Genomic DNA, 23,528 nt, shown 5'->3' with positions numbered 1-23,528 from the left:
CTGAGAGGTCTGGGAGAGCCAATAGTATTCCAGTGTCATTTACCCTTGCTCCATCCATTCCCTGGTATAAGGCATTCACCAGGGCAACCACAGCTAGTTCCTTCCTGAAACCAGGTTTGAAATTAGCCTGGACTGGACTGGATCCTGCACTGCAGGATGCCTTTGTCACTGCAGGAGCCAATTCATTAGCAATATCATATACAATTCAGTGCAAGGAAATTAACATTCTATCACTTATTCTCAGTAATTTAATAGTTATGGTGCTTGGGCATTGTTTGTTGGAATGTTGCATTTCCTTTATTGGATAAACGTATATTCTTTTCATGAAATCTATATTTCACCACATTCTGTTAAACTACCAGCAGTATACTATTAATTCTGCTACTTTGAGTTCACATTTCCTAATGTTTTACAAGATTCTGAATTCTCTGAAGAAAGGGAGGAAGGAAGCTCTCAATATCATTTTCCCCAGCCAGAGCCCTATTGAATAAGACCAGCTTTCCAATTCAGAGTAATAAAAGCATCGATCTTCTAGCTCTCTGACACAGTAGTCCCTCTAATTCTGCATTAGCACTAAACACAAACAAAAAATTTAGTATAAGAAGCCCCAGGAGACAGTTCAACCACATTTCTGCATTTCCCAAGGCCAAATCAGCTACGGAAAACTTAATTTAAGAAACTGACACAGACACCACAGTTAGAATGGTAAATCTGCCGTCTGCCAGATACCGAAATAAAGTTTTCAATCACTGATTCAGCCTTCAGAAATAGGGAGTTTGGTTTCTAGCTGCCTCTCCAGGAAGTCATTCTTAATTAAAGTTCATTGCTTTTAGTGCTGAAAGGTATCTATCTGGAAGGACTTCAGGGAGTGAGGGCTGGTGGCTGAACAGCTTTTTCTTTCATGGACTCAGTTGATTAAAAAACTGGGATGCAGAAAACCCTGCTTTAGAAGCTTCATTGTAAAGATAATGGAAGCCCTTCTGTGCCATGGGGTGTGCCATTTAGTGGGGAGAAGCTGTGTAGAAGGAGGCTGCTGGGCCGCCATAGCAAGGAAGGTGAGAGGACTTCCAAAACTTGTTCTGCAAGCTGTGTGACCTATCAAGATGCCTTTGCACACTTGCTTCTGGATATTCCGTTTTATGGATAGAGGGGACGGAAGCAAAGTTCATTGACTTTCTCCCTTTCCTAGGGATGGGGGAGAAATTCAATTCAGTTTGCATTTAAAAGTGATCTTGCTTAACTGGCACTTTTCGAAACAATGCATGAAAGGAAATACAGCAATTATTCAAAATATGAACTTTTGCAATGCAGTTCTCCAGCCAAGTAATTTGTAAAAAAATAAAAAATAAACGTATGTAGAAATGAATTTAATGGAAAATGAGAAACTGAAATAAGCAAAATTGACATATTCTCCCAACGTTACCCTATGCTTACATAGCTGCAAGTTTGAGTGGACTTCTAAGTATTCATCTAAGAGAGTTTCCAAGCAAGAACACATAAAGAGCTGAAACAGTCCAGGTTTGTGGCTTCATTCTAGTTGAGCTGCATTTTCGCTTCCTACAGGAGTGGCTGAAAGGGCTGTATCTGCAACTGGACAAGTCAGAGAGCAAATTTCTTCTCACATCACAGGATGACTGGACGTACTTGGCAGCTTTCTGTATTTCCCAGTACTGCCAGATTTGGGGGGCATGTCTCTGTTTTATAACAACTAGCAGAACTAAGCAATGAATCCATGGTTCTGCATCATTCATGTTTGTGCTATGTTGCTTGATTTATCTATATTTGATAACTGTACTCTTGACACAATGGAAGCAGAATGTGTGAACTTGTTCCACTGAAAAGGCCTTGGCTTATGGCTACGGGAGGTAATATGAAAAATCTGTCTGTGGTGATAGAGTCTTCAAAGAATATAGCAAATTCCCCGTAGATTCCAGCCTCTAATGGCTGTAGAACGCCTTGAGTGATGAACATGCATGTGTGAATCACACCAAGAAATTTGCAGAGTAGTGACGGACTGTGGGAAGGTCAAAACCATGACAATCAAAGATCTACTGTTTTCAGTGTGACTTTAAACATCAGGACATATCAAGAGACTTCTTCCAGCAGGGCCTCAGAATTGTAGTTGTGCTGGAAAATCCTGTCAAGTTCTTGCTGGGATTACAGTGCTGACCAGGACTATCTTTTCTCTAATGCAGAGCCCTGAGTCTACAGTGGAGTACTTTTGCACATTGACTACTCCTTTGCATCAACATCCTCCATTGAAGTTCATAGGGCTGCACATTTGAAAATTGGCCATCTGTGGCAGTAATAAATCATAATAACATACAGCCTGTTAGACCAGCCGATAGCTCATCTAGTCCAGCATCCTGTTCCAACAGTGGCCAACCAGATGCCTGTTGGAATTCTTCTGAGCACAAGGGCACTCTCATTTCCTCTGGTTTCCAGCAACTGGCATTCAGAAGCATACTGCCTCTGACCATGGAGACAGAGCATTCCATGGCTAGTAGTCACTGATAAGACTTATCACTGGATTGAACAAAGGGTTTGTAACCTTGAAAGACCTCAGTCTCAGAGTCATGTGTTCAGAATTGTTTAAATTAATGGACCTTCAACAGAGCTAGAGTTTATATCATACAGTGATGATTAGATTTCAGTTGTGTAGGAGAAGAGGTGAATAGCACATAAATTGCGGTCCCCTGGTGGAGCCCCTATGGCCTGCTGGTATACATGCAAAGAATTCTAAAATATTAGGTGGGCCTTGATCTATTCACCAATATATTTCTCATGTTCTTAAAAAGATCCTGGGCGCTTATGCCTTAACTTTTAAGAGATTGTCTGTATGCATTCTTGGTTTGTGAATTTAAAACACATTGGCAAATCGCATTGATCCTAATAAAGAAGAAAAAATGGGGACCATAAAAGACTGAAGCCAGTTCACATGTTCATTCCAGGCCACGTCTTCCCCCTTCTATTTTTTTCACAGCCAAAGCTGCCAGCAGGCTATGCACAAATGAAGATTTATGGATCAAGGCCAGTTATGTGGGTTCAACGATACCGAACCCTGTAACAAAAGTGTTTATCTAAACATCTGCTTTTCTGAATGTTTAGAATCTACATTTTCTCCAATCGCACAAATGAAAATAAACAGCATCCAGACCTATGCTAGGAAACGTGGGACATTTGAATGTGTCCTTTTAATTTTAATGACACATTAAAAATTAAAATAGTTACATTCTTTGTCTCTGCCCTTGAATTTATCACATCCAGGTGGAAGCTCAAGATTATTATTATTTTCTTAAATGGCCATAAATATTTAGGTGGCTTTTGCCATTCTTCAGCAGCAGCACAGAGGATGATTGTGACATGTTCACAATGTTAGCTTTTTGGTGCTGCATTTTTAAGCCTCCATTGACCTTTTATTTTCTACAGTAATTGCAATATTTCTCCAGACTGTTTGGATAATGCCCAGAGGATAGGAAGAATCACAGATCCAGGGTTTTTCGGAAGAGCGGGTGGATGGGCATCTTCTTTAAAAAAATCCACTTAATTGATTACTACTTTCTGCAACATGCACAGTATTTAGGAATGCCAATACCTAAAATTCCACCTATCCAGATAGGAGACCCCACAACAACTCACAGTGCCATGCTAGTCTGGCTTAGTGTGGTTACAGTGGAGACAGAACTGGCTATAGGCATTCAGATCGTTCAGAGGGGAAGGGAGCATCAAGTGGAGCACCCACCTCAAATAAACCAAGGCTCTGCTCTTACAGGTTTCATAGTTCAACTCTGAAGACTTGTTGTTGTTTAGTCGTTTAGTCATGTCCGACTCTTCGTGACCCCATGGACCAGAGCACACCAGGCTCTCCTGTCTTCCACTGCCTCCCACAGTTTGGTCAGACTCATGCTGGTAGCTTCAAGAACACCATCCAACCACCTCATCCTCTGTTGTCCCCTTCTCCTTGTGCCCTCCATCTTTCCCAACATCAGGGTCTTTTCCAGGGAGTCTTCTCTTCTCATGAGGTGGCCAGAGTATTGGAGCCTCAGCTTCACGATCTGGCCTTCCCCTTCTAGTGAGCACTCAGGGCTGATTTCCTTAAGAATGGATACGTTTGATCTTCTTACAGTCCATGGGACTCTCAAGAGTCTCCTCCAGCACCATAATTCAATTCTTCGGCGATTAGCCTTCTCACTTCTCAGCTCTCACTTCCATACATCACTACTGGGAATACCATAGCTTTAACTCTATGGATCTTTGTTGGCAAGGTGATGTCTCTGCTTTTTAGGATGCTGTCTAGGTTCGCCATTGCTTTTCTGAAGACCTAAAGAAAGGGAAAACCTGACCTCCTTTGGGACCAAAGTAGCAACAGCTTCTGTATTTCAAGCAGGAGGCTGGAGCTGAAGAAGGCTGTCTGGATCGAAACGCCTCCTGCTACACTCTTAATAAATAACCTGCAGCCCATCCTAAAGTACATTGAGGGCAGCAGTGTGAAGCCCCTGCCCCTCTTAACAAGCACCAACAAGGAGAAAGAAGTTCCCTGATGCCCTGAAAAAATCTCAATTGCCTCACAACCTTGCTAACTCTAAGGTTCTCCTATTAAACTGCCATGAAGATGGGGTTTTATTCCCACCACTCCCTGTTTTCCCTTAGGGAAACTGGTTTCTTCTCTTTTGTGGGTCATTGGAGTCAAGGCCCTAATGTCACCTGGGTCCCAGCCACAATCTGCCTTCAGCCCCACAGTAACTGAAAGCAGGAACCAGATCAACAAATCCCTTCCAGTCCCGTGAAGTAAATCCTTGCTACTCTGCAATATGTTGGGGTGCTGGTTCAGTTTCAATAGAAATGACACTCCTGTATGAAAGGAGAGATCAAATACTTACCAACAGGTCTTGGCACAAAGAATGTCAAGGTATGTGCAGTTTTGAAACCAGAAGTCAGAAGTCAAGTCCCTCTTCTCTCAGTGGAAAAACCTCAGCTCTAAGGCATTTATAGTAACATAACTAATAAATTGTGTGTTAATAATTGAAGTGAGTGCCATGAGAGAGTATTTGCAGATCAGCTTTATCGCATCAACTAAAAATAAAGGTCTTAGAGACTTGCCTGCTGGGCAGGCAGTGCCTAGAATCTTTCCATTTATACATCAGTAAATACAAAATTTGAATAGTGTGCTTGCAAAGTTTGCTCTCAATCATGGCCGGCATATAATGACTTTGTTTCACCTAACTGCCATTCTGAAGCTGGTAAGATTTTCCTAGAAAGGTATATGCTGTGGCTCACTGTGAAGCATACGATCCCTCTCCTTTAGATTAATGTAGTTTCAACCTTGAAATAGGATGAAAATAATGTGCTGAAGTCCCATTGTTCTCACCATGGGCTATACTCCTGCACTGGTTTTCTCCCTGGCCTCTTGCTATAGTGGATGTTTCAGTGGCCAGTAAACCCACCAACCTATTTTTATGGAGGTTTCCTGGGACTCTTCTTTTTTGTACACTTGCTTCTTGCCCACCCAGAATGCACTTTAAGTCAGAGTTGGAGAACTCACATGCTTGAGTATTCTATAGTGCACATTTTTATCTTTAATACAGTTGTAACCTCTTTCAATTATTTATTAACTCTTTATAAAATATTGATGAAATGGAGCCTTGCCACAAAGCAATTTGCCATCTTGGCTGTTGTTAAGATATTTCACATATTAACTGAAGCAAATGTCAAGTGCAGGGAGCCAAGCAACCACTGCACACTTTTTTATTTTAAATTCACTTAACAACTAACTGTAGATTTATTTATTTGTATTTTATCCTTCTCCGCTCTTCTGTTGGCTAACCACATTGCTTATAACAAAACTAAGGCCTTTGAAAGTGCACCAAATCAGAGATTCGTACCTGAGTTGGAGTAAACAGGCTGTGGGTGAACCTTATATTGAACTGTATTCTAGGGCACATCACCTTTTTCCTAGCTATTACACAGCAACCACTTTCTTGTGTCTATTTCTAAAGATATGTGCAGTGGCAAGAGCTGTGTTCTGCCTTCTAGCAGACACTTGTCATAGCATGGCCCAGGGGCCAAAGCCATCACTCTGGATCCCTGGACCAGGCCACACCCCGCACTGGCCCTGCTTTGAACACTCCTTGAGTGTTATTTCTGGGCTAGAAAATACTTTTCGCTTGCTGCTTTATAGTATTTTGAAATCACTTCAAATGTTTCATAGGAACTGATTTAATAATACTAATACTAATACTAATAAATACAAACAAGCCTACTGCACAAAGGTGTCCTTAACCCCTGGCCTACCTGGCAGCTAGTCAGTATGCCAAGTCCAAAGTCTGAGGTTCAATCCACACAAGCAAAGTCCAAAGACACAGTCCAGGGTCAATCCAAGAAGCCAGGTCTGAAGTCCAACAGTCAAGATACAACCCAGAGTCAAACCCAAAGGACAGTTTCTGTAGAAATCAATGAACATCCAAGTCAATCAATCAATAGATTTTATTGCATTAGCCGTGTGGCCATGGCATAATATACATAGAAATAACAACATAAAATGGGGGTGGGGGGGTAAAAGTAGATAAATGGGGATAACAAAAGTAACAGGGGATTTAAAACATCGAGTGACAGAGAGTACAAAAACAAAAAGACAAAAAACTGCTGAGGCTGGAGGAGGATCGTTAAGGGGTCTTTCATCTCCTCAGATTTGTCCTAGCTCCTTGTCCTTGTACAATAAGGCTACTTGGAACTTCGTTCGATTGTGCGGCGTATCGACTACAGCTATGGTATTAAAGAAGAAGTTGGTACCGCTTTCCTCTTCATCACACTAAGCAGGAAGTTAGCTGTCATCTCGGTAATCCAACAATCAGAATCTTGCAAAAGAAGGGACACTATCCAAGGCTGGATTGGGAGATGAAGCTTGTTCACGAGAGGAGTTAGAAACCGAGATCTTTCATCTGTCCAGTTGGGACAGAAGAGCATTACAGAACATCCAAGTCAAAGTCCATCAACATGGGCAGTTGAGCAGATATCTGGGTTTGACCCTCACCTGTTCCAAGTCTGCTCCAGGTGAGGAATCACACAATTCCTCCCAGAGCTAGTGAACCCCACCTGGCTAGCTAGGAGCTGGGCTGTGGTCCCTTGCCTTGCCTCAGCCTCCTAGAGCGCCCGTCCTGCTGCTCCCTATGCCTCAGAGCCCGCTGTGTTTGTGGAGACAGGGGCCTCTCTGGCTCTAGGTCCTGCAGCTCTGGATCCTGTGCACTGACCCCCATTGCCTTGTCATCCTCTGTCACCCCATGAGCACTTCCTTCCCCATCCCCTGCTTGCCCAGTGTTCCAGTCCCAGCTAAACCCCTCACCAGGTTCCTCTTCCTCCTCTCCATTGTCCTGCAAGTTCATGGCAAAAGGTGACTTGTTGCTTCTGGTCCTGTCCGCCACTGGCATACTGGCCTCAGAAGGTTACCTAGAAAGAAATGCAGCCCTCATGTTGAAAAATGCCCCCTGCCCCTATGTTTTAATGTAGGAAATGTGGTGGTGCAATTCCATATGCTAGGCAGTTAACTGGCATTTTACATTTTCATTTTAAGTAGAGTATGAAAGCTGTTCTCCTTTCATATGGTAAGGGACTAGCTGCCATGTTCCATGCTGCTAGAGATTTTAAGGGAGTTCAATCCAACATATCAAGAGATATTCTCTCCACTAAGAGATGTTCCTCATAGCAACATGTCGATTCATGCCCTAGTCGGGCTCAGCTAGTATTCAATTGCCCAATTGTTAATCTAGTCTTGAATGAAAGAGCAGAATTCACGTTGTTAAATTTATTGTGGCATGTAGAGCGAAATGAGATGACATATCATGGCAGAAAATTAGAGCTGAGTTGATGTAGTTTTCTTAGTTTCACATTTGCTTTTATTGTTGAGAAGCACATCTGTTTTCCAGGGTGTTTTCAGCAGTTCCCAGAAATTAAATCTAGTTTTTATTTAATTTGTGGACACTAGAAAGAAATGTACAAAAACTCCTCAATACCGTTTTTAAGAATTGTGCTGTCCTTGAACTAGCTCACAGGGAAGTTGTACAATCTCTTAGGCTGTCAGACCAAGTCTAAGGAAGCATAGTTCTAAGGAATTTAAGCAAAATCCTTTTTTATACTCCCTGTACCGCCTTCTCTCCCCAGCATATATGCTGAATAGCCGCTGCCCCCAGCCCTAACAACAATATCACAATCAATATAAAGGGTGTTTTCATTTAGGTCAGGGAACTTCATCAGGTTTGGCCAGACATACTCAGGAATTGTACAGTTCCCTTACTCCAAAGATCCACAAGCTTTCCTGAATTGTGGGCAAAATTAGAAGCAGCACAGTACTTGGAGCTTTAAAAATAAGCTTTTGTGGCTTTTTTCCAGTGCTTTTGTCAATGACTCTTACAAAAATCTGAGAAACAGTTCCATTTTCTTAATATTTGCTTAGCTGTTCAAAACTGCTTCCCATCATTGACTAAGCAAATTCCATCTTGTAACTCGGCAAACAATTCAGTTCAGCTCTACTAGACTTGCATTTTTGTGTTTGATACAAGTTGGAATCACTAAGGGCAGGAACGAATTGTTTTGGTGAGGGACTTAATAGTGTGAGGGAAATACAGTGTTTACTGGATCAACTTACCCACTTGCCTGTTGATCCTATCAAAGATTTCTGAAGAGTTACTATCTAGTTTCAACTGTTCCAACATCAACTGTTCATCTGACATGAACTTGTCTCATCTAATATGTGATTCTTATTGGTTGTGACTATGTTTGAGCCTGAGGGGGGTGTGTGTGTGTGTGTGTGTGTGTGTGTGTGTGTGTGTGTGTGTAACCAGCAGTCATCTCTGCAGGATGATTTTTCAATAGAATGATTGGCAAACACCCTATGCTGCTCTACCAGTATCTCTTACGGAAAATCAAGGGCACTATTTCTATATGGATTGCTTTTCAACTGGGCTGGGGAAGAAAGCCAGTTCAGGTTGCACCGAAAGGCTAGCCTACCTAATTTGAACCTTCCAAAACAACACATGAACCAAAACAGAGCCATCCATTGAAAGGCACACTTTTCCAGCTGTTGCAAAGCCTTTCTCCAGCCAAGTAACTTATCTTTAAGAATCATATACTTGGGTTAAGTGTACATGCATCTGTTCGTGAAAATAGCATACAATAATGCATTATACGTGAGGAAACTGATTAGCAAAACTTGTGTAGTAGGCAAAAAATGCAGACAAAATGTGGCTATTAAGATAAGTTTGCACTAAAATGCTGGTTTGTTTTCCTGTAGACTTTTTTACAAACTGATCACAAACTGATGAGGAAATGTGGAAAACAGAACCAGAGACTGGAAACCGAGAGAAACCAAAACTGACAGATTTGACCATGTCTACTTCCAGAGGGTGGGTGGGGAATCAGATCACAGGTGTTTAAAATTATAGTTTCTAGGCTAGAATTCATGAGAGGAGGCATGCCTAGATAAATTCATTCTTTAAAAAAAAATATGTTACATTCTCACAGGCAGGCCACTTGTGAAGTTGTCTAAGCAAACCATGTTTGGAAGACTCCAGCTTGTGCCTTTCCATTGAAATAAACCCATACCTAACCCATTTAGAATCATCTTTTGCCACCTTAAGAATGCCAAGCAAGACACATTTTTGTATATCACCCCCACTCCTGTTTCTCACTTGGACAGAATGCTAAATCTACTTTAATACACTCATTTTCATTAGCAGGGCTTTCAAATATCATCAGGATTTACAAAAGATTGACTATATTCATAGGCAATAAATAAAACTTGCACAGATGTAGCTCCGTGTCCTGAAGAGGAAGCAACTGTTTGTTGAACTGGGATTATAAATTCATCCTCAACATGAATGCTAGTAAGAATACAATATTGACATGCCAAATGTGTATCAACACTTCCTGTTAAGTTCTACAGCTTCAAGGCAGCTGTTTCCCTGGCAGTCTTTGAAACACAGATGTTAAACAGAAAACATACGGCAACTACTCAAGGCAGGGTGGGAGAGGTCCCTTGCTATTATTGCAGACATTTTTAGAGTCCACTCAAAATTCATTCAGCCTGTGGTATGCACAGCCGTGTTTTAAGCAACACCTATATTAATAGTGTGTACAGCAGTGCTATACACAGCACAGTTGTAATAGTGGTGTTTCATCTTGAATTTTGATGCTCCAGAATAATAGATGTGAACAATAATAAATTAATCCACTGGTTTTTGTGCTTTAGTACCAGTTGTTTTCTTTAGTTACTAATAAGTTGAGCCTAAGCTGTGCCCTCAGCATACCTGTACTACCTAAAAGCGATCTGCACTGTTAGAATTGACAGCATCAATAGCTTGTTGGATGTCGCAGGGAGTGAAAGCTGGTTTGAGTGATCAGTGGAATCTGAGGAGACAGCACTGATCTCTTGGGGCTGTGAAGAGCAGGAGCAGAGATGCTGCCTTCTGCTGAATTGAAGTTCCCTTGATCAGTGCTCCCCCCCCCAAAAAAAAAATCTTAACTTGATTTGCAAAATATTAATGATAAAAATAGTGGGATTGTCTGCATGATATGTGGGATTGATTGGGTTCAGAGAGGGCATTTGTGACGTGAGGCTTTGCGTTTCCTCTGCATGACTGAGCACATGTGCTGGTTCTCTTTCTCTGGATATTCGTTCCTACTGAATGTGCCAGCTGGTGGCAGACATTCTTTTCACTGAAAATACATGAGACAGCCACGGTGCCTTGGGAAATAGCTTTCGGCAATAAGTGTTGCCTTGTGAAGTGTTAGGAAAATAATAAAACGGAGCTGTGTATAAACATTTTTATGGAAGCAGAAGGGAAAAAGACAAGAGCTTGGTGTGATTACAATGTCACATGTATTATACATACGTTTTAAGGACATCATAAGAACCCTGTTGGATCAAGCCAAAAACGCACCTAGTCCAGTTTCATGTTCTCATAGTGGCCAAAGAAATACCTATGAGATGCATAGCACATGACATGAGCACAACAGCCTCTCCCCTCTTGTAATTCTCAGAAACTGACATTCAGAGGCACACCTGCCAGTGGACACATTTATCAATGTGCCATCCTCTTTGGAACATAAATGGAATGGAAACGATTCAAATTCCAAATTCAGATTCAATTTTTATTTGAGTGTCATGAGTGAATGAGACTTTGAACCCCATACTTCATTCAACTCTCATGCTTCTTCTTAATGGATCTATGTAGATGCCTGTTCTTTCTAATGATAACAGAAAATTGGACCTTGATCCATAATACTACTACTTCTTCTTTTATCCTCTTGACAGGAAACAGATCTTATACTGACCTTCAATATCTCAATGCACCGTTCTTGGTGGATGGAGAATGGGCCGGGCTGCACAGTGACATCTGTGACCCCAGCCCCAGACTGGGCACCAGAGGACCATCGCTACATCACTGTCTCAGGTTGTGTTCTTGAATACCAATATATAGAAGTGGCTCACAGTTCCCTACAGATCTTTCTTGCAGTAAGTATCCAATTATCTCCTCTTTCAGACCCTTTTGTGTAGTATATCCCAACAGAGTACAATGTAACTATATAGCTAGATAGGCATGGTTTAAGCAGTCATTAAGTTTTAAGCATCCGTTTTCGGTATGAATCGCATTCTTAAAGGATTACTGGTTAGTTGGCATCCGTCTGTCTCAGGAGGTGAAGTAAAATTCTTGGAAAGTTACAGCATCTGCTGTTACTGTAGAGACAGATATGGGAAAAACATGTTTTGGTGCAGCTGGGGCAGATGAAGGCACCTGGTTGTGCTGCTGTGGATGCGCCAAGGCGTTTCTTCTCTCTGCACTCCTCCCAGTGGTCATTTGTCCTCTGGTCACTGCTATGGATTCACAACCTTACTTCCTGTCTCCAGGCTCTACATTCTAATATTAATAGAGGGTGAAAAGTTAAGCAGTGTACTTCAGAATAACTGTAAACTATAGGTTTGGAATGCAAGCATGAGGGTGCCTTGTACACATTCCACACAACATTTGTGTATTACTACAAAATTATCACCAAAATGAATGCAACCCACTAGACCGTTAATTGACACCTGCCAAGTATGTGAGAAGCTCTCTCCTGCCAAGCTTTGTGGTATATCTGTGCAATCCTATGTTGGTTTATTCAGTTTTACTTGAGTTCATGAACTTGGTGCCTAGTAAATGTGTATATAATGTAGCATGGATGGCATAGCAGTTGTGTGCCCAACAATGATGGCAAATAGCAACTGAGGGAGGGGTTATACTGGAATCCAATGAGGAGCTTGTCTCTGCCTTGCTATTCATATGTGGACCAAGTAGAATCAGTGTGTTGGAACGATTTCCTGCAGTCTTTTTTATTTGCATCTAGTGTTTCTATCATGGGATGCATGTGGCGCTGTGGGTTAAACCACAGAGCCTAGGACTTGCCAATCAGAAGGTCGTGGTTCGAATCCCCACGACGGGGTGAGCTCCTGTTGCTCGGTCCCTGCTCCTGCCAACCTAGCAGTTTGAAAGCACGTCAAAGTGCAAGTGGATAAATAGGTACCGCTCCAGCGGGAAGGTAAACGGCGTTTCCATGCGCTGCTCTGGTTCGCCAGAAGCGGCTTAGTCATGCTGGCCACATGACCCGGAAGCTGTACACCAGCTCCCTCGGCCAATAAAGCGAGATGAGCACCGCAACCCCAGAGTCCTGGACCTAATGGTCAGGGGTCCCTTTACCTTTACTAGTATTTCTATCATCTCTGTTTCTGCAGATAGGAGATACCTAAATGAAGTAATCCACATATATGTCCTTCAGTTCTAATATACCAAATTTCCCCTAGTTACTTTCTTTGATTTAGAATTACCACAAATAATTCTTGGTTTCGTGGTACACTTCACTTGGTTCAAAATGATGGATTCTTCTTTCTTTCTTTGGCTCCTCTGTTTGACCAAAACAAATGTCTGAGGTATGAGCTGGTTTGGTGATAAAAGTATATTAACTCATGTTGCTCTATACATTAAAATGTCCTCATTCACTTAATGGCTATTGATTTTGCCCGCTTGTTTCAAAGTCACCATTTCATTTTCAAATCCCTTGAGTTAACAAATATAATTCCATCAAAATAAAATAATCTTAGTTGAGATATCTTCACTACACATTTCAAGTCCTGAACAATAGCCTTATAAAATGTTGACAAAGCAAAAAATTATTTTAAAAATCATCATTGTATGACATTTTCTTGTTGGCATCTACCTGTCTTGGGAGACAATGAAGGAGTGTGCCTTTGGGGGGTGAAGTCAAGCTGTTGGAAGGTTACAACGCCTGCTGTGACTGTAGAGACTTGATGCAGGAGAGAGATGTTTTGTTGCAGCTGGGGCAAATGAAGGCATCCCGGTTGTGGTGGTGCAGATGCACCATGGCATTTTTTTCCCCAGTGGTCATTCCTCCTCTGGTCACTGTTATGGGTTCATGACCTGTCTGTCTCCAGGCACTGCAGTCATCTGCAAGCAGTTGATGTTGCCAGCCTTTATGTCACGTTTGCAGAGAATGCCTGTGTTTTGGTTTGCATATTGTTTCTTAAACTGCAAATTAGGTAGGTTTGTCTGCAAATGCAAACCAAATTGAATTCCCCCCCCCACACACACACACTACTATCTATATCCTTACAATAGCATGCAGCAGTTGTAGGATGAGCAAGTAGAAGATTAAAACATTTACTCACTTTGTCCATGTTTGTTTGCCTGTTGTGTGATTTCTGCTATTTTTTCACATTCTTACCAATAATTTCTGGACCAAACAGCAGGAATTTTCATCCACTGTTGGGTTACCACTCTCCTGCACTGCAACAGTAGTGTTTTGGCTGGGTGGATTATCCAAATGTATGGCAGATGGGCATAGGTCACAAACATATATAATTTTGTATCCTTCACTCCAAGTGATTTATTTTATGTTAAAATAAGACAAGCCACCTAATATTTGCAAAGCGCAATCTATTGTTGTTATAAATCAGAGATTTATCATTGACTCTAGTAGGAAGAAAATCACACCTACAAACTGTTTTTACACAGAAATAATAATAATAATAATAATAATAATAATAATAATAATAATAATAATTACTGCCCTTCATCTGAGGATCACAGGGCAGCTTACAGTGTGTGTGTGTGCTTCTATATTTTGTATATGTTTCAACATTATCCTTTTGTAGGAAAACGAAAATCATTTTTGTGGGAATTATTTCCAGTTTACCATTCACTTCTACCAGACTAAAGGGATGAAGGTGAATGAAAACTGCAAAGGGAGGGCCCAGTGGCTGTGTGTAGGGATGGATGGATCTGTCAATTCCAGTTTCTCTCATTGTTCCCGCCTTGATTTTAGTTTGCCACATGGCTGCCTTGGAGGCATGGCATAACACAAAGTGGCTGCCGGATCTAAAAGGGCAGAAAAGGAAACAGGACCACAAAATGGAGCAGATATGCCCCTCATCAACTCCATCCCACCACCAGTGGGGGGGAAGGGCACTTATTTCAGACGCCGCCACTGTTGCTCACAGTTGAAAAGCACTTTACACCTCTGTTCAGTTCTTGGTGTCCAGTCCTGCCATCCAATGAAATGTGGGCATTTATAAAGGTGTGTGTTTAATGTAGGAAACACTGAGCCACTGCAAATAGGAACTGAGCAGGAAGAGTGAACATTCTCTCGTACACTGTGAATTTTGGAGACGATATTTATTGAGACCTTTCATGGGTGCCATAGTAGGTTCTCCTGGGCACACTGGCACCCATGGGCACTGTGTTGGAAACCTTGTCCTAATATGTGTATTTTTGTACACATTGTTTGGTTTGAGAACTGCATCACAAAATTCACAGAATTTGAATTCTGAAGGATGGCTGCATTTCTGTTTGTATATTGTTTCAGGGAGCGTGAAAATTAAAATGCAAACCAAATCAAATTCCCGACCTGTAGCTGTGACAGATGGATGTTATGTGTAGCTTGTGTACTGAACTCCACTGGCTCCCTTTTCGTGCTACAGGTCTCTGTCATACTAGGCATCCAGTGTGTACACACACTCCCTACAGGGGATAAAATAAGCAAAAGATAATTCAGTCAGTAGAGCATGAGACTTTTAATCTCTAGTCATGAGTTCGAGCCCCACATTGGGGAAAAGATTCCTGCAATGCAAGAGGTTAGACCCTTGTGGTCCCTTCCAGTTCCATGATTCTATTTGCGAACAGCAGTCCTAAGCTGCACTAACTGAACCAAAGAAAAATAATTTATCAGCTGCCCTTCAGGTGCTGCCTCTTCTCTAAATGCAAATGTAAATAAATGTGCTACATACGCTACTAAGCATAATTCAACAGTACTATAACAGAAAAAAATGAGCAAAAGTCCTTCCTTCATATACTGTAAATACATCATCACTAACAACTTAAATACAACCAACTACAATAATTTATATAAAGGCTGGCCATTTCCATATTGATCCTGTTGAGTGCCTTCCTATATAACATGCTATGTATTGACCACAATTTCTCTTTGCTTGCACTGAAACTAACGTAATACACTGCAAGAATTATCATGGTACCATTACTAACTTTCCTTTCTGTTTAAAAAACAAATCCCGTAATCAAGTTAGCTATTCTAGAGCTTTACAGTAAGTGCTTGCCTTTCAGGACAGCATAATTAATTTTAGGGTTGAGATGGGTATTTGGAACCTTGTAGTTTCGGTGTGCAAAGGGGGCCTAATATGTTTCTCCAAAGTCCTGCAAAAATTCAGATTGTTACTGTAAAAGGATCAAGCATCTGCAGCCTCAGGGCCATTTTTGCCCTTATTCTGAATTACCTTTGTTTGCCTTTGAATATTACCACCAAGCAAAATCTTATTGTGATGACGTTACCATAACTAGAAGGACTGTTTTCAAACAAAAAGCAGCAGCTGATTGGAGCTGCTAAGAGGTCAGCCATTGGGATGGTGCTGGTTGAATGCAAGCGCTGCAGCAGTGTGGGCTGCATAGGTTATGTGCTGAAGATACACTTTTTCACCACCTTTTGTACTTCTCCTCATGAAAAGTCATTCAAACTTACCCACACTATGCATTTAAGGTGCACTTATGGCACATTTGAAGCACATGACTTCACCCCAAGAATTCTGGGAAGCGTGGCGTGTTAAAGGTGCTGGGAATTGTAGCCCTGTGAGGCATTAACCAGCACCATGACCAGGCCCAAAGGCAGACTGCAGTGGAGCCAAGTAATATCTTCAGAAGGACACAGATTCTCAGTTCAGAATCATTACCTTATGTTCACGCATACAGAGAAATTTCTAGAAGACCTAGTGGTTTCTAAGAATCCTAGTTTCAAATCAAGTAGTTTTTAAAATGCAGGTTATGCAACTCTAAGATCAGCAAGACAGATCAGCCAAAGAAAACAGGGCAAGCAATGTGACACTGAATGTACTTTAACAAACAGCTGTTTACTGATTGTGGCAGATGTTATGGCATTGTCATATGGATCCATTCGTTATAGGCTAAATGGTGGAGTGGTCAGTGTTTCCTTGTAGCGGTGGGATCCTATTTAGATCTAGGTCCCTTCCAGCTCTTTGATTCTAGGACTTTGAGCACTGCTGGCACTTCTGAGCACTGGTTCAGATCAGAACAAAAAGCAATGGCTACAGTTTTAAGCAAGGGCACGATTTCCCCCACAAACTAAGGAGCCAATTCGGTTTTGTAGAACCAGTGGGGAAAGAAGAAGAAATGTGACCTGAAGTCAAATGCAGCTTGCCAGTAAAATGAGAGATATCCTATTCTTTTTTCTCAGGTCTAAACAAGAAGTTCCAAGGCTCAGATTTATTAGTCCCTAACTTTGGGACCTTTCCTCCAATCTCTGGTTGGAATTAGGCACTAAAGTAGAAGTGAAGACAGCCACATATAGCTGGCTGGAAGACAAACTTGCTTCCTTCCCTCTTTAGTGTCCCAGCCATGAAGGGCATGCTCTTAGTTATGAACAGTGCCTAGGTTTGGTTTGGTTTGGTTTTTGCAACCGTGTTTGACTAGGTATTGCTCCCATTTCATTGCATTGTGCCTTTTGTTCTGAATATTTTGCTGTATGCAAATGAGAAAAGAGTCAGATTTGTCAGAACTTCAGCTCCAGTGCCTGAACCACTTAAAATCAAGTTTATGATGAATGTCAGTATGGTTACTTTCTGTTAACCCTTCTCAGAACAGCCAAAGACCTCTAGCATCCAGATGGTGAGAGTGGGGGCAGGGTGGGTGTGACAATTGTAGATTTCTCTTTCGCTAGAAGAAATTTTCATTATACTTCTGTCAATCAAACACTGCAAGAGGTTTTCAAATAGCAGGTGCTATCTATATATCCTTGGCTCACATCCTGCTGAAATGAGTGGCTTTCATGCCAACTTTTATAAGGAACATGTACATATTACATATCTGCAGCTTACAAGTGAACGTTCATCTTGAAGAATTTTCTTACAATGTATTGAAGAGAACCCACCAAGGCTTTCTGTGAATCAACAGACTGGCAATAATTTGTCACGTTAAATGAACCAAGATCTTTTGTAATCAAGTTTGGGCTCACTGGGCATGGTGGAGAAAAAGAACCTTATTTGATTAAGATGGAGCTCTTAGCTAGGTCAATACAATTCTTTTATTATTATTATTTTTTTAAAAAAAAGCAGAACTATTGATTCTAACTGATACAGATAGGTGCCATAGAAACACTAGTCCTTAAGTCACGAACGAGTGAAATTAGTAGAAGGGAAGAAGAATTTGAGCCAGCCCCCAATGATAATGTAATAACACCGTCATGTCTTATTAGCAAAGAAGTGACCAGCTTTAGGCTGCTGTGACATTGCCTCAGAGCATGGTTTATTCCTGAGAGTCTGCTTCACAGTAATATTAAGGAACACCTCATTAGGGGTGGAAGTACTGAAAAAGAAGCTTCTTTTTTACCTAGCCGCATTAATGTATTGTTTATCAGGTCTGATTTACCTAGTCACCACAAGCCCTTCCTTTTTAAAGGGAATTTCATATACAAAACCTGCCCTTGATCTTTTACAAAGAATTTTTATTTTAAATTGGGTTTGATGGAAACTATATGGAATAATTCAACACTTTTGTCAGCTTCACAATGAATTCCATGCCTTGGGCTCAGGGAGACTAATCCTGGACTGTTATCATTTTATCTTGCAGTTCATCATTACTATAATGCACTTGCCAAATGACTTTCATGATGATGGATTGGCTGTATTAGGAAGGAGGGCATTTATATTGCAAGGGCCCTTGGGAAAATACAGAATGGTGCCTTGCACCCACCTATAGAAACTCAGAGAGCGCTTCACTTCACTTAGTTGTGCTTCCCATGTACTTCCCATTACCTCCAGCAACCAGAGAAGGAACCTGGCATCTTTAAACAGTTCAATAAAAGTATAGTAGTAGTAGTAGTAGTAGTAGTAGTAGTAATTGTGCAAGTGCACCTGCTTTTTGTGCTTCTTGGAAAATATATGAATAGTGAAATCACACTTATTGAGATGTGCTAGTTCCCCATCCACTCATTACTATGAATGTCTCCAAATGGGTGCACAAATCACTAGGATATCAATTTTGCATACTTCCGGTGTAATGTGCAAATCTGTCCCTTGCTGTGCGTGTTTATGAATGAAAACGCTGCATGTATTATATAGAGGCAGTTTGGGGGTAGAGTGAATGGTAGAGAGCAAAAATAATTATGGTTCTCATATTACTTTCTCTGAGAGATGCCTTTATTAAGCCCAAGTGCAAATTCTGTGGCTAGCAGCTAATGGATTAAAAATTGTGGAAGTTTAAGATGCAATTAGAAAACCACTTACTATGGAGCAGTCCCAAAGGCATTCCACAATAAGTAGTTTTGGTAATGGTGAGAGTAAATAATCAGCTCCTGACTATGTGGTTTCAGGACTGCAGTGTAGGTGGGAATAAGAATTGCAAAGCTGGAGCCTCTAACATAATGAAATACCTTGTGGAAGTATTAACCACAAAAGATGCACAGTCTTTACTTTCCTTTTTGGCATCTTACCAAATAATATGGGCCACTCCTTTGTAGATATGTGTACATAAAAGATAGGATGTTGGACCAGGGTTCAAATCCCAACTCAAGCCATGAAGTTCACTAGATAACTTTGGGCCATTTCACTGTCTCTCAGCCCTACCTGCTTCACAGGGCTAGTGCGATAGTAAAAGTAGCATAGGGGCAAGGAAGCTCATACTTTTTTATTCTCTCTTTCCCAATCCAGTTCCCCTGGGGGGTGGGGAATCTCAGGGGGGTCAATACTGAAGCACTAGGTAGGAAAGCTTCTGAGGGAAAAGGAAATTGCCCTAAATGGTACAGAAATACCTTGCACAGGCAGAACCTGCCTCTTCTCCAGCAGTCTCCCCTTTTCTCAAGAGAGTTCCCCAAATGCCCAGAGAGCTTTTTCAGAGGATACATATACCTAAAGGCAGGAGTGGGTGAGAAAGTCTCCTTGCATGATCTTCCTTCCAGTTGCACTACTTGGGATGCAAACTTTATGGGGCATAGAGTATGTCGCGCCCTTTGGACATGATTTTGATTTCTCTCTCCCTGATAAGTAAGAAAAATAATAACTTAGTGGTGCAGTCAGAAGTGGCTAGCCTGGGGGGACGGAACTGCAACACTAGCTTCCCAGCATCAGGGTTATTATTAAATCTCTATACCTCCCTTCATACAGGGCATTTTATAAAATAAGAGTTTCTGCAGCTTACTAGGTGAAGAAGTTGGGACATTATGGGCACAACAGCAGAAACAATCTTGCACTGTAGCACATGACCCTTCCTGCTTCCTCAACCTTCTCTCAGGAAGTGGCAGTTCCATTGCTGCCAGGAAGCTAGTCTTGCCCCTCTGCTGTAACAGGTTAGCCATTTCTGAATGTAGTGATTAGAGACACAGGGAGAACAAGATCAAATACCCATACTGCAACGAAGTCACTGGTGACCTTAGGCAAGTCACTCTTTCAGCCTAATCTACACCCCAGGGCCATCTTGAGGCCCTTGGTGGGGAAGGCATGATATAAACATTAATTATTTAATTAATAACAGAGAGCTGTACCTTACAGTCACAAGAATATGCTGCTGAAAAGGGGGGGGGATCCATGGTGTGATTTGCTTTGACACCTAGGAGCAATCATCACATGAAACCATGTAACGATAAAACAGTACCATGAGTTGCGGTACACCCATCACCGCAATGGGTGGTGGTGAGAATGAACTCACAGTGTGTTGCTGATCAATGCAATGCACAGTCCTGAATGTTATGGCAGGATGGCAGTAAATTCATGGGATTGCTGATGGCTTTGCATGAGGGTGATGTCTCATTTCTACAAAAGGGGTTAGTTTGACTAACATCTATGAGAACCTTCGTCGTTTTTGTTATAGGCTCTTGGGACTTGTCTTAAAAATATATTTTTTTAATGTTCTGCAGGCTTCAGTGAATTATCATCAGCTAGTTACTAGATTTTCATCTGGTCTGCACTGTAGCACTGGAGTCTGCCTTTCCTCATGTCACTCACTGTGCCTTCTCAGGCAGGCATTCCTTCATTCTGCCTCTGCTGCTAGAAAGGCAGCTTGAAGTGAGCAGCTGTCCTCAAACAAAGAAGGTAGAAATGGAGGAAGGGCTGTCGAATCCATAACAATAAGCACATCATGACATAATTACAGTAAATCTCCAGAGTGATCTTTATGCACATAATGCCATATGTTTTCAGAAGAGGAGATGTGCCAGTGTGTGTATTATAGTGGAATGTAAGCATCTTTTAACAATATTCCTGGTAGTGCTGAATTGATTTTTTTTTTTAATCCAGGAAAGTAGTTTATATGTGATGAGAGAACAAATCAGTTAAGTAAGCTGTAGGTAAAATTTTAATAATGATTTTTTTAAGGCTGAAGGGCATAAAAAGACAAGAGGAAATGATTGACAGACATAATAAATATTGTCCTGTACAGATCATCACTTTAACCCTTCTGAGCACTCATAAGTAATCATTTTTTCTGGTACTTGTGTAATATCCTTTCATTAGGTTATGCCACTATGCTATAACAACAGTTATGGGAACAATTCTTCATCACTGGTGTTTTCATTTCACAGATCAAGAACTTATTGTCACTCATCCAGATACTCTCAGTTCTTGTTTTTATTTGCATGTGGTATATTTACTCCAAAAGGCAGCACAAATTGGGTCCACTTTATTCTCATCAACACTGTGTGTGAGAGTGACTCAAATTATTTTATCAGAATCTGAAGCTAGTTCACCCTGGTCCGAGTCCACAATACTATCCTTAATGCCACTGTGTTGCAAATGCTTTGTCACAGAAAAGCTCAAAGTTTTCAGGCACGCAACAACTTTTGCAGCACAAATTCATCGGGTAGAAAGCATCCTTTGTTGACAGAAAACTGTCAAGGTTCTTCACATACAAAAACTGGATTGGGAGGAAACAAGGAATTTGTGCCAACTTTGGGGGAGAACCACCCCATATTCTAAGTCATGGAACCTGCTTAAAGCCATTCAGTGAATTCCTAATTGAAGGGGCATTTGGATCTTCTATATCAGAGTGGGGAAACATTTTTTTTTCTTGCCAAAAGCCACATTTCCTTGGAGGTAATTTGTTTGGGGCTGTATGCTATTGGAGGCATTAATTTTAAAAGGGCATTGTTGTTCAGCATCTTTGGGGTTTATTCTCTGTTTTTATCATTTCCACTGGATGCTTCAAGGTGGAAGGGGGCTGCATGCCAGAAGGAAGAGGAACCAAAAGTGGGTAGGGACCCCCTCTTTTCAGTCTCTTACTGCCACCCCATTCTCTCTCACTCTGTCACTTGCTCTCCCACTTCTTCCTACCTGGCATGCTGGGGGCGGGGGAATGTTCTTCCCAGAGGTCTGACTCATCGCATCCAGAGGGCTTTTACTTTTTCCTTCATCTATTTCAGATTTCCCATTTTCCCTCTTTCCTTCTCTCTTCCACTCTCCAAGCTTCCCATCTCCCTGCGTGAAATTAGGTCAAGGGCTACATGTTGCCCTCAGTTCACTGGTTGGTCACCCATGCTTTATACATTGTATGACCCAGGTTACAAATGCCAATTCAATGTCCTTCTAACAATGCATATAATAGATGTTTCACTGTTCGTTTTTTTCAATGTCTTTGTTTGACTTTGAGTCGGTTAACAGCATTTAATGCTCCTACATACAAAGCACTTGTCAATATATGCAATAGCTTGTGGTCCGTCAAAGATTAATAAACTGCACTCTCCATGCCTGCTTCAGGAAATAACTTAGTCTTCTGAAGATTCAAACAGGATGGTATTTTGTTTTAAATATGGGTGGAACAGCTTAAAAGCCAATTGATATTTTCAGTATTAGCTGGTTAGGCTACCCTGTTTTTCAGAAGATAAACAGCCTAATGTCCATTAGAAAGAAGCTGGCAGTGGACCTAAGTGGTAACAAATCAAAAGATCAGCCAGCTAAAGTTCAGTGACTCCAAAGGTTTACAAACTTCAGTTTTCAGGAATCAATGTTCTTTTTAGTTGGAGTGTTTATATTTGATATAGAGCTGTCCTAAATCAAGAGACAACATCATTCCATCTCTCTTCCCTTATTCCAGAATTTTTAGAATCATGCTAGTCTGAAATGAAAACATACAGTATTTGTTATACTGAACCATCACAATGTGAATGTATTTTTCTTATTTAAAACCAAGATGCCAGACTTGATGCTGGGTAGTATAAATCCTAAATGCTACAAGAGCCTATGATCCTACAAGCTTGGTGCATCTTAGATTTCCTACTCCCATTCTTCTTTGCCAATCTTTTTGCTTTCTTAAAATTCATGTTTCAGATTTCCTTGAATAATCATTTCCTGAAAAGCTGGGCATAGCTGTCTTTCCCAGTTGTCTGTGATAGCACATTAATTATTCTCACAAGAAAAAGTGTTTAGGCTTAACACAACTATTCCTATGTTTTCATCATGACGAAATGAAATAAATCCTGAGACTGAATCTGACATGACATTTTAAAGGCACAGAGTTAGCTCCATTATCTGTAAAACCGTGAATGCAGGTGTCATCCAGTGTCTATAAATGTAACCCAAAAAGCAGCACTTTAGTCTATTCAAGCCATATACTGCAGTTCTAGAAGGAAGTTACCAGGAATAGTGAAACTATACCCATCAATATCACTGAAGGACAAAGTTGCAACTTAAGTTCTGTTTTTTCCTGGGCACTTTGCTAATCAAAAGGTCCACCACCAGGTTCAGAATGCTTGAGAACAAAAACCCACATTTGATCTTAATGTCCTTTGTGGTTGCATAATAAGAACAGGTGTAGGAGTGGATTAAGATGGGTTTTCCTTTGGGGGCAGGTTAGAAGCAATTTCAACTTTTAGCTCTATCTTATGATGATTTAAGAGAACTTTTGAAGTCAGGTTATACAGTCGGAGAAATCACCCTTTCAAAAGTTTTGTAATTCCTACTTGAGCTAAGAAGCAGC

General features: G+C 41.1%; 1 protein-coding gene across 5 annotated transcripts in view; it reads left to right on the top strand.

The window, feature by feature from the left end:
• Positions 1-23,528, top strand: part of NKAIN2 (sodium/potassium transporting ATPase interacting 2) — a gene marked incomplete at its 3' end in the record, with an annotated part of 446,408 nt that overhangs the window by 348,719 nt on the left and 74,161 nt on the right. For all 5 annotated transcript variants that reach the window (XM_081905481.1, XM_081905477.1, XM_081905479.1 and 2 more), the window contains one exon: positions 11,306-11,506. In XM_081905481.1, coding sequence (XP_081761607.1) covers positions 11,306-11,506 — 201 coding nt within the window. The remainder of the gene's footprint in view (positions 1-11,305; positions 11,507-23,528) is intronic.

This window comes from Podarcis melisellensis, assembly GCF_964234715.1.
Source record: "Podarcis melisellensis genome assembly, chromosome: 3".
In the NCBI taxonomy this organism is placed as follows: domain Eukaryota; kingdom Metazoa; phylum Chordata; class Lepidosauria; order Squamata; family Lacertidae; genus Podarcis; species Podarcis melisellensis.
The sequence above is the reverse complement of the archived record's forward strand: the minus strand, read 5'-3'. Positions and strand labels throughout refer to the sequence as shown.